This window comes from Rhagoletis zephyria, unplaced genomic scaffold (assembly GCF_001687245.7).
Source record: "Rhagoletis zephyria isolate East Lansing unplaced genomic scaffold, Rhagoletis_zephyria_1.1 Rzeph_scaffold_05200, whole genome shotgun sequence".
Taxonomy (NCBI): domain Eukaryota; kingdom Metazoa; phylum Arthropoda; class Insecta; order Diptera; family Tephritidae; genus Rhagoletis; species Rhagoletis zephyria.
The window spans coordinates 14,432-25,805 of NW_016162283.1; the positions used below are offsets into that span (position 1 = coordinate 14,432).

The 11,374-nt window shown below is 36.4% G+C and overlaps 2 protein-coding genes across 2 annotated transcripts; both read right to left on the minus strand.

The window, feature by feature from the left end:
- Positions 1-1,791: 1,791 nt before the first annotated feature.
- Positions 1,792-4,269, minus strand: LOC108371754 (uncharacterized). The gene has a single exon (XM_017627363.1). It carries the CDS (start codon positions 4,118-4,120, stop codon positions 2,429-2,431), a length of 1,692 nt encoding a protein of 563 aa, XP_017482852.1. The 5' UTR covers positions 4,121-4,269; the 3' UTR covers positions 1,792-2,428.
- Positions 4,270-9,889: 5,620 nt separating this feature from the next.
- LOC108371756 (uncharacterized) lies at positions 9,890-11,365 on the minus strand. Its single transcript, XM_017627365.1, has one exon. The coding sequence runs from the start codon at positions 11,027-11,029 to the stop codon at positions 10,208-10,210; it is 822 nt and encodes a 273-aa protein (XP_017482854.1). The 5' UTR covers positions 11,030-11,365; the 3' UTR covers positions 9,890-10,207.
- Between the last annotated feature and the right edge of the window lie 9 nt (positions 11,366-11,374).

Genomic DNA, 11,374 nt, shown 5'->3' on the forward strand with positions numbered 1-11,374 from the left:
TCTTTTTGGAATTGGACACGGAGCGAACCACACTCATCAGCCCTCGCAAGAACGGAATTACGACCAAGTAATTAAAGTGGATTAAAAACTTGTATCAAAAGCTGGCGACATTCGGGGAGTCGATACTCACCCCTCAGTGGAAATTAATAGAGGCAAAAGGTGCCGTCACATTCCTTCCGGCAAATCCCCAGCCAAGTTGTTGCGTATAATAAAGAAATTGTGAGCATCAAATCTGGACTATTCATTTGACAGCAATTGAGTCACCACAAGCGGGTAATACAAAATCATTACACGTAAGTCAGCCACTTTCTTGCCACCATCCATTGGAAACGAGCTATCCATCAACCGTAAATAAAGATTCCTGTTTGGACCGACAGACCAAGGTCAAGCAAATGAATTACAATACGGGTATCGAACAGCACAAAAAAAAACTTTTAAGGCGCAGTGAAGCACGCCGGGTATTTGCTAGTAGTTATTTAAAACCTTTATAAGTATTTTCTCCTTAACACGAATTTGTTGTAATTTATGCAACATTCTAATTTGCGTCATATATTTAGATGAGCATAATAAATAAATATTCAAACTAGTGAATGTTATTCTAACACATACAAGAAAACACATAAATTTAAGAGTTGAAGTAAGAGCGGCATGCGCCGCCTTTCCCATAGTTCAATTCTTGATTTCAAGTCTGCTTGCTTGTTGGCGAAGGTGGTGAGAAGTTAGGGAGAGGGTCCAGGTACCCCTGAGCCGTCAAGTCGATTCAAGTTTTTTTCGCATTTTTGGCATTCCTTTTCATTATATTTTCTTAACTTTGCTGTCTGTTTGCGATTTCAACAATTTAATTTATATTTGGTGAGAAGTTATTACATTAAATATGTATGTAAGTATCTTTGTATATTAGGGTGCGCCTTGTTTTTCAACTTTGACCCCCAAAGCAAGACTCCTCCTAGATGGGTTCGTTTGGTATAAAAACGTGCTCTGCGAAAAAAAAAACAAAATCGGATAACGAAAATACGCCCCTGAAGTACAAACATTTCTTGTGCAGCGCTTTGATTAAACTTTTGTTATTCCGAAGAAAAATACTACTAATAAGCGGCAACGCTAAGAAAAGTGATAGAGTAGTTTTCCCGAAAAATTTACGCGATGGAATTTTTTTACTATTTTTGGGTAGCGTAGTACCCAATACCTACCCAAATATTTGGTTTTTTATGGGGTACACCACGCATCCCTGTGTAATCAGATAACTTATGACGTGCTTTACGTGATGGAGTTTTTTATTATTATTTTTGTAGCTTACTATCTTAAACCTACCCAAATTGCTAACTGATTTTTTAAGGGGGAAACAATCGCAGGCCTGTGCAGATAATTAAGAAATGCTTCATTTAATAGCTTACCTTGTGAGTGCAAAGATAACTCCAGATAACTGCCTTGTCGTTAATAAATTGTTTATAGTAAGAAATATAAATAATTTTATTTACATGTTTAAAATATTTGCAGATATGTTTGTATGTAGCTACTGCTTAGCATTTACACATGTAAGTTAGTCTCTGAGCAAATAAATTAGGGTTTTACGAAAAACTGAGTATTTGAGAAATTTGCGTTTGAGTTTATGCTTACAAATAGCTTTGTACTTATAAGTTCATATCGTCGATTCCTTTACAAAATCGCCCATCGACCAATTGCAAAACCGCCTATCTCACTCGGCACTCAAATTTTACAGGAGACAGAAAAAACGGTTCTTCTTTGAAGGCATTGCCTTGATAGGCGGTATTTTCTCTAGCTATTACATATTTATTTTACAAATCTGTTGCTCTAAATAATAATGATTTTACGATTTTTATGCATAGTTCTCGATGTCTAACGTTCAGGGAGAGCGAATCTAATCTTTGCCACAACGGCGAATTTGGCGCTTTTGCAAGTGTTCGATGGTCGGTTTTGCAAAGGCATCGACCATATTTATAAGTAGGTATGTAAACCTTACATATGTATGTCGCTCGCTTGCTTGAAAAACATCATAATTAGAAACAATCAAAAACAAAACGAAAAACGGCTTTGAAGCTTTCAATCAGAGTTTTCATAGAACAGATATAAAAAATAGTTCAGCAAATTTCATCGTAAAGTTTTATAAGGAGGGCAAAGCTGTTTTTGTTATCAAACTTCAGTTCGATCCCCAACATTCGTCAAATGGATATTGTTTCTTAAGTAAAACTAGTTACACAGCAAATTATAAAAGAGGAAAATTGCATGGGAGACAAATTCTCTTCTTCTACGTAGAAACATATAAAATTTGCTGTCGATAGAGAGAGAGAATCAACGTCTACATCACGGTCTCATGAGGTGATGAGTTTTTGTTAACACGCAGATCCCATAAGTTAAATCGTACCAGCTGACACGTTCTCCGTTTTTACATCTGTGGGAAACTGCGCTTTTAGGCTAGTGTCGCGTGCGGAGAGAGCAATGTCTGATTATTCACCATTACGCCCCGTTTTACTGGTATATCGGGGAAGCGATGAAAAAACGATGTGGTTGGCTTCGGTTTGGATCGCGACCGCGCTTCATAAATTGAGCCCTGGGAAGTAATCAGGTACCAGTCAGGTGAGTCAGTCATATTCGCAGATTGCTCTGATTGTTGTGTGGGCGCCGATGAAACGTCGGTGTTTTGGTTTTGTAAAGATTTTGAAATACGCTGCAGCTCATAAATATACTCTTGCAATTGCTTCACTTCTATTGGCTCGCCATTATCAATGGGTAAAAGGGGCAGAGAACCGTTGAAGTTCACTGTCACTTTCCTTCCATTAAAGCTGCTGTTTTGTTGATCCTCTAAGAGTTGACGATTTTTCGTATGCAGCATGTTTCGAATATTGGACATGACATCATCGTAGAGAAGAGAACCGGCTGTAAATTGATTATAATTAGTTTTGTTTGCGCCCTCTATCAGCGCTAGATTTGTGCGTGCATTTTGTTTGTTTACATTTACGTCAGTGAATATTCTCCGCCTTTTATTTGCACTTTGGTTTCGACTGGGGGAGAATCTCTGTTCCAATGGATTTGTAGCATCAGATTTAGTTATACTCTTTAAAAAGCTCTTATTAGAGTTGTTGCTTTTTTCACTCAATTCGACAACTTCGCCTTTATCAGGCAAATATAAGCTGGCATTTTTTAATAACTCATCTAAGTGCAGAAGTAACTTGGTTCCCTTTTGGATATCCAAATTAGCATTTTTGAGGACGTCTAACGCGGATGGTAGCTTGTCAGTCCTTCGAGCTCCTGCGAAAGATTCCCCATGAATAGGAATGTTACGTACTTCACGACGAACGCGGGATTTTCGTAATTTTTCGTCCATTATTTTATGATCAGTGGTTCGATAAAATTTGTTACGTTCGAAAGCTTGCCCAATAACTACTGTATGGGTTGCGAGCTTTTTTTGACGCTGGGTAACTCGATGCAAATGCTGTTTTGGTTGTGGTTGCTGCTGAAGCAGTCGCTCTGTTTTACGAACGGACGCTAAAATTTCGCGCGGCAGTGGCAGCGGTGGCGACATCATTGCCAATGTCTGTGCTTCCTGTGGCACTAAGTCTATAGAGTCATCGTTGCTGAATACTGGTTTGCTATTATGCGCGCGCGTATGAAGCAGTTTGACTGGTTGATTTACTTTTATGCCTCCTCCGAGTTGTTGCTTCACTGGTTGCAGCTGTTTAACCGTAGATTCGGGCATTTTCTTCACTTTCGTTTTGAATTTCGATGCACTGAATATTTCGGCCGTGGCGGCTGTCATTGCCATTGGCTTTGGCAAACTGTAATGGTTCATTGACTCCACGCGAGTAATCCTTAGCTTTCGTGGGCTTTCCGTCTGACTTACGAGCCGTTTCAATAACTGAAATCGTTGCGGAGGCTCAATGATATGAATCACATCATCTGCGTCTTCATAAACATACCCAATGTCTTGAAGGTGGGCCGGTACCCTATTTAAGGGTTGTTTCAGCTTTGGTGCTGATACACGGTAAGACGAGGGAGGAGGAGTTTTATTGAGCTCAGTTAATAGTTCATCCACTTTTCGAGTGCGGCACGAATGCAGCAGACAAAGAAGATTCAACGCAAATATACAAACAGAGTTTCGCATTGTCTTTGAGCACTGAAATTTTCACTTTTACCGTTACCTCAACATCTGCACTGCACATACGTTACACTTCGACTGCGCGATTTCGGTCTTGCATGGAATTTATAAAACGTTTTCGTGCATTTTCAGTTTCCCAATCACTGTCTAATTGACAAAAATGGTAACCAATGAATAGTGCGGCTACAGCCGGTTGGTTATAAACTGGCAAAGCGAGAGAAAATGCAGAGCAAATGCATTGAAAATTTAGAGGGAACATAAGATTGTCGAGGCAATAATGAAAAAAACGGAAGTGCACTTTGTTCGTGGACTGCAAGGCATTTTAACTAAGCCCGCGAATGCTCTGCTTTACTTAAGCTGCGATAGGCTACATATGCCCACAGTAAAAATACGAAAGCGGCCTCAGTAGCGAGCTGAAAATTGCCCCGCTTATATGTACATATGTATGTACTAAATATATATGTACACGAGAGTAGGAAGCTTTTTCTACATGCTTGACGTATCGTTGGTAAGGTCTTGCAGGGTGTGTAAAGATGTGTATTCAAGTTTTATAAACGATCCTCCGAATTCTTAATTTTTTTTTTACTTTTGTCGATTTAAGGAATTATATGGGTACACCCGACACACTTAGTGTAGTTCAATACCTTTCCAACGAGGGTCACAAGGGTTCCGTGAAATGATTAATTTTGGCTGTTAAAATTCGGCATTGATAAACTCGGCGGTCGGCAGTTGGTTTGAGTTGCACCCACAAAGAAAAGTTCTCTAAACAGCCTGACCGAGACGCAGTTATTTATGTTCGAGTATACATACTAGGCGGCCGCTGTTGTGTAGTGGTAAGCAGCAAGGCAAACTTAGCACAGTGCGTAGGCAACTGGCTGAGTCAGTGGTGATCGTCGGTTCGAATCATACTGAAAGAAGTCTGACGAGGAAATAAGGTGATTTCCGAAATAGCTATCACTTCTACCATTTTTTTCAAATAATTGTTGCTTTTCCACATTAAGCTTTTCACTTAAAACGGCCTCAAGCTCATAAAAATTGTTGAATTAAATTATTAATATTAAAAAATCTTAAAATTTTAAAAATTACAAAATGGCTGCGACAGATATTCTGCATGCTGCCATTTTTTTAATTTCGTGGTGCACTCTTGTCACTTCACAGATATGTTGTATTTGATGCCTACGTCCATTGCTTCAAACATTAACATTCTATTTGAAAACTTACCAAAGTTATTAAAAGATTCTTTGTTATGATTTCTTCGAGTGACAATGAAAAAATTAGTAATTTCGTAAATTCTTATTGACCGCTGTAACCGCCTAAGCGATTTGGGCCGAGTTCAACAAAGCATGACAGTAGTTTCTCTTCTCTGCCAACTGACGCCAATGGTGGACGCCTGTTTCGATTCAACTTATGAAAAAATTGGATTTGACTTTTAAATCCGCTCCAAAAAATATGATATATGGGGCATTTCACCTCAAGTGACAAATTTTTTAAAATCGATTTTTTTTTACTTTTTTTAAAAGGATTAATTTTTCACTTTTTTTTTTGCTTAAAAGAAAGCTTTTTATTTATAAAGATAAGCCTTTAGTAACTCGAAACAGTGTTTAAAAGCCACACCGTCTCTTTAATATATGACCTATTTTAAATTGTTTGGTATTATTGCGTAAGTATTTCTAAAACCTGAAAATAAACCTTATATGAAAAACAAGATACAATTACCTTTGCAACAGTATATAATATGTCTAATTAAAGCTTCATACCGGCTATACTGCAATATCCACAATACTATAGGCCTGCATGAATGCATAAAAATTCCGGTAGTTAAGGGTGATCTTGGTAACCACAGCAGGTATTGGATTTTGTGCATCCAAACCCTGTCTTAATAGCTTTGCAAACAAAGACCTTAAATAAAAATACCTCATATTTCTTTTAAGCAAAAAAAAATTAACCCTCTTTGAAAAAAAATTAAAAATATTTCTGATAAAAATAAAACTGAAGCGAAGAACTTTGTTTTCAGTTTAAATTTTTTTTAAGAATGTAAATTTCATCCCGATTGGAAGACTTCGATTTCAAAATTTATTAATTAATTAATTTTAAATTTTAACAGGTGGCAGCCCCTTTAGGATATATTTGCGAAATAAATTGTTTTGGAACCGATTTAGTAATATTTTATTTAACTTATTTTTACTTAACTTTTATAACTTTTATTAACTAATTGATTTTAACTTTTTAAAAAGGTGGCACCGTCTCTTTAAAATGTAGCGTCTCCAATAAAAAGATGTTAATAACCAGGGTTTGAATTTTAAATTTGAAAAAAGGCAGAATTAGCTATGAAGAAAGGCAAAAAAAGACAATATTAATTTTAAATTTTGTTATGTATATACCTTTATGTACAATATGCATGTCCAATTAAATATATATATAAAAAAAATACATACAGTGGTCAAAATAATACAGCCGACCACCTTTTGCCAAGTTGTACCGCATTATCAGAATTCTCATATTCACTAGCAGATAATAAGGGTTCTATGGAGAAAAAATTGATTTTCAATAGTTGACCTACGGCCAACTTCGGGCAAGCGATTTCTTTGCTGCCTAGTAAGTGGAAACATCATTTACACAGGCTTTTGGTGATGCGATGTCGAATCGACTCATGTAAATGCAGTTTAAGTCCTTTATATTTTTATTTTATTCTATTTTGATCTGCCGCAAAAAACTGCCACCAAAGCCTTTTACACACCACAAGTACTTTTAACGTAACTGAAAAAAAAATCAAAATTTAAGCATTTGGACAATGCGGAGTTTTGTAAACTTTGTCAAAGATCGAACTGAGAGTCTAGTTTATCTACAATTGAATACTACTTCATGCCTTGATATATAATTTTTGGAAAGTTGTTACGTTACTACAATGTAATTCGAGGAATAAAAAGTTTACAAATGTTTTAAATATTTACAAATATTCTACCACACTGTGTTAGAGGTCTATCACTGTTTTTATTAATAAACTACCACTAATTTGGTTTCTGAAGTGACAAAACTGTTAACAGCTTAACTATTTTTAATTTTTTTTTTTATAAGAAGAGAGAGAGAGAGAGAGTTCTTACCCTATACTCGACCAAGACTGATAGAATACAAGATTGCGCCGATCAGAGAGGATTTTTGAGAATAAATTTTGTGTGAGGTCACACTGGTGCAATTGCGACAGATAAATGCCAAAACGTGAGCAAGAATGAAAGAAGAAGAAAGAATTTTGCAAGGAAAACGTAAACAAGTTGCACAAGTGTGACGTCCTGCAAACAACGATTCTATCAAATTCGTTAAGAGAGGAATAGCGGTGCGGGATCGGCGCAACCATTGTATTCTCTCAATCGTGATACTCGACCATATCCACAACCTGCACTGAGTTTTATTTTGACTGTATTTCGTGATTTCTTTTTGTCGCACTGTGTTATTATCAAATTATTTCTTTTTTTTTGGGGCTTTAGTTAACTTTGGAGTGTGGAAATAAAGTTAAGATCAATAGATTCATATGCTATTTAAGCGTGAGTTTTGGTTATGCTCCCGACGCGGGATAAAAAATCTATTCCTACAGTGACGATGGTTTTAAAACGTACATATCGTTGCGTCAATTAAAAAGGCCCTAACCAACAATTTTTTTATTTTACAGGAGAAGCAAAAAAACATCATAAAAATACAATCAAGAAAAGTGGCATATAATATCCGTTGTTTTTGGTACTAGCACCTTAAAATTTGTATCAAAGGTATATTTCAATATTTTCTTATAAACTCTGTGAAAAACGCAGTTTCGAAAAAATTGTTGGTTAGGGCATTTGTAAATTAAATTAAGTTAATATGCACTTATCCCTAATATACATATTTCGTAATTTCATTGAAATATAATATATATTTGAATAAAATTTCTTTACAAAATCTCTTGAAGACGTACGAAGCCTTTTTTCTGACGTATTTATATACATATCAAGCCTTCACCGTCAAAAAATCATAAACGACATTTTTTCAAATACTTCTTTTTGATTTATAAATGGTTGGATGCTCTAAGAGAACGAAACTTTTGAAAACACTGTGGCTTACGTTTTTTTTGACGCTTAGGGCTCAACATACTAACCCAAATCCTTGGAATTCCTCATACTCAGACTTTGCTCCGCTGTGGATTACCAAAAATTTAAATTTTCTCTAAACTGGTAACATACATATTTACGTTACAACAAAGGGCATATGCAAGTATGAAATTCTTAATTTTATTATCATAAATAAGTATGTGAAGTATCTTAATATAAAAACTATGCATAATTAATTCCCATTTCACATACATATGTACATCTGAAATTGGTTTGTAGTATTTTTTTTTTTTAATATTGTATGTATGTATGTACATTTAAATACATTCGCGTCTAGAAATATGTACTATGTATGTATCTATCTATTTAGTATACAAAGAGGAGGAAAATAAATAATTTAGTAAATAAATAAATAAATAACTACGTACTACAGTAAATCTATACGAGTAAAAGATGTTAGTAAAGGAGGGTATTGGAGATGGGCGCGGGAAGCGGGTCGGCGGGATTCTCGAGACCACCCACGGTACTAATTTCAAAAGGACCGGGATGGAAGGATTGAGACGGTCCTTAAAAATTTACGTGCGGGACGGAACGGAAATTCTTTCCCAAAACTCTCGAAAAACCTGCAACTTCCAAAAATTCGAAAATTCTTCCTTAAAAACGTCGGAGGACGGTGATTTCATCAAACAATTAATAAGCTTGGCAAGTAGAATGTGTTCAGCCTAACTGACTAACTTTTTTCCATATAAAGTATTTTCGAAAAGAATTTTTTGTATGGAAGAGACTGCGTGAAAAAAAAAATTACCAAAAATCAACAGTAGTTCTTAGCTACTTAGAACTTGCACTTTATTGCAATAAAATTGATTGGGCTACAAATCTGCATACTCAAAAAAAAAATCTGATTAAAAAGTTGAGAATTTTCGCGAGTTTTGCACACAGTTTAGGAATTGTATTTTGATGTTTTTTGTTGTAGAATAAACCATATTTTTATACGAAATTAGGGGAAAAATATTAGAATTAAAATTGTTGCATATATTGCGAAAAATTTGATGTGCCAATACTTTGTTCCGACAGTGTATGTATGTATGTATGTGTGATAAGTCTATAGTTACTCAAGTGACATATCAGATTTTTTGAAAACTTCCGCCAAATATACAAATGCGTCTTCAGTAACTGTCAAAGCAGATAATAAATATTCCGTCATCGTCATTAAAACATTAAAAATTAATGCACATTTGCACTTATTATATCCATGCAGATTGTTGTTAAAATTTTTTAAGCAGTAAATAAAGTTTCGTTCCAGTTTTTGTTGGTACAATACAATTTTTCTGTTACAAAATGTTTGATCTGCAAATACATACATATGTACATATGTATGTACGCATTAATATTATTATTTTTAACATTTAATTGTTGTTTAGAGACAAAAATTTCTGTTAAAATTCAAATGACTCTTAAAATATTTTTGAAATAAATGATGATTTCTCACCACAAACTTGTAACCGCAATTTTAGAATGTTGCTTTTTTCTGGGACATATTCATACATATCGCACACCGTGTTCAAAAGGGTCACAACTCAAAATAATACGTTCGTCAGAAAATGCGAAAAACTATGTCGTAGCACATGCTAATCATATGGGCAAGGGCGACTTTACCTTAGGTTTTTTTAACAAATCATAATCAAAATTTGCTCCAGCTTTTGCTGAAAGGTAAATAAAAGCTCTGTGTACATTTTTAGCGCATAATTTCAAAAATGCCAAATTTTAAATTGCGACTCTTTTTGAAGACCAAGTGCGATATGTAAATCGAATTTCGGGATGGGCGGGATTGGGTTTAAATACTTAGTTCCGTGCCCACCTCCAGAGAGTATGGTGACAAATTAGACGCTAATGCAGCATTTGTCGAACAATTTCTTGGCATTGGGGTAAGAGATTATCAATTATTATTTTAAAGTCACACTTATTTGCAAATTCGGCAATATATCTTTCAGATGCGGTTTGTAGTGCATTCGAGTAATTATGGAAGCCCTATCGTCTTCACGACAACCGGATGCCAAGTATTGTCATCAGTATTCGAATTGTTAATTCTCTCCACACTACTACCGGCTCTGTCACGCAAAACTATGCCACTTTTTTCACTTCCTGACATAGCTCCAAAACCAATACGACGCTCATGGGGTTGATAGCTGCTTATATCTTTTGATTGATCTGATGTTTGGTACTTTGTTATCGTGTGGGGAAAAATTTGCCCATTTCTGTCAGCAACCTCTTCACTCTTGTCCGAAATTGTTTCGTCTATTGCCTCAGCTGCAGAGTATTTGTGATTTTGGAAAAAGTCAATAATAGGATGATAGCTATAATTTATCCGTTTTGGGCCAGGGCCAGATGATGCCTGAACCGTGTTTTGTGAATCAGTTAAGCTAATTTCGATGTCGTTGCCAACATTCTTTGCATCATATTCAGGACGATAAACGGAGTTTACATGGTAGGGAGGAGCACGTGAGGATTGCGCTGGCGGCGATTGTTTATGTTTGAATACACTCCACTGGTTCGAATGCTCGATTGGGGATGGTTCTGCTGCTGCCGCCGGTGCTGGAAGTGTAGTTGCTGTTGCTGAACGGAATCGCGTCTTTTGCTTCTTCCCTGAATTGCTGGCAAATTGTCTATTCCTATAAACGCTGCTGGTGATTTTGCTATTGTTGGCTTGGGTTTGAGAGGCTCTATTGGAACCGGAGCCCGGCGCTGACGTTTGGTAGGGATAGGTGGCAATACTGCCTCGATTTCCGATAACTCCACGCGCATCGGTCGTTGTTGCCGGGGTTGTGATTCCAACTTCCATTGGAAAGCTACTTGCGAAGGTAGATATGGTTGGCCCCGCCTTTTCTGCTTTGGTGAATAAGTTGCTGACGGTAGCTGTATGGGGCACAGAATGAATACGTTGCCGTTTTTGTGGAACTCGCTTATTAGGATTGGCCAATGAGCCGCCAGATAAGTTTACCTCTTTTTCCGGGTGCAGCTCACTTGGCGAAAAGTCCAAATCCACTCGTGCTTCGTTGTATACGTTCGCTGTACCCAGGCTCGTATAAGGACGTCGACGTACCGAGTTCCTAATTGCATTTTTAGCAGCTGATACCGACGAGTCACTAGAAGAAGAACCGAAATGCTGATGGTGATGTTTTTGTTT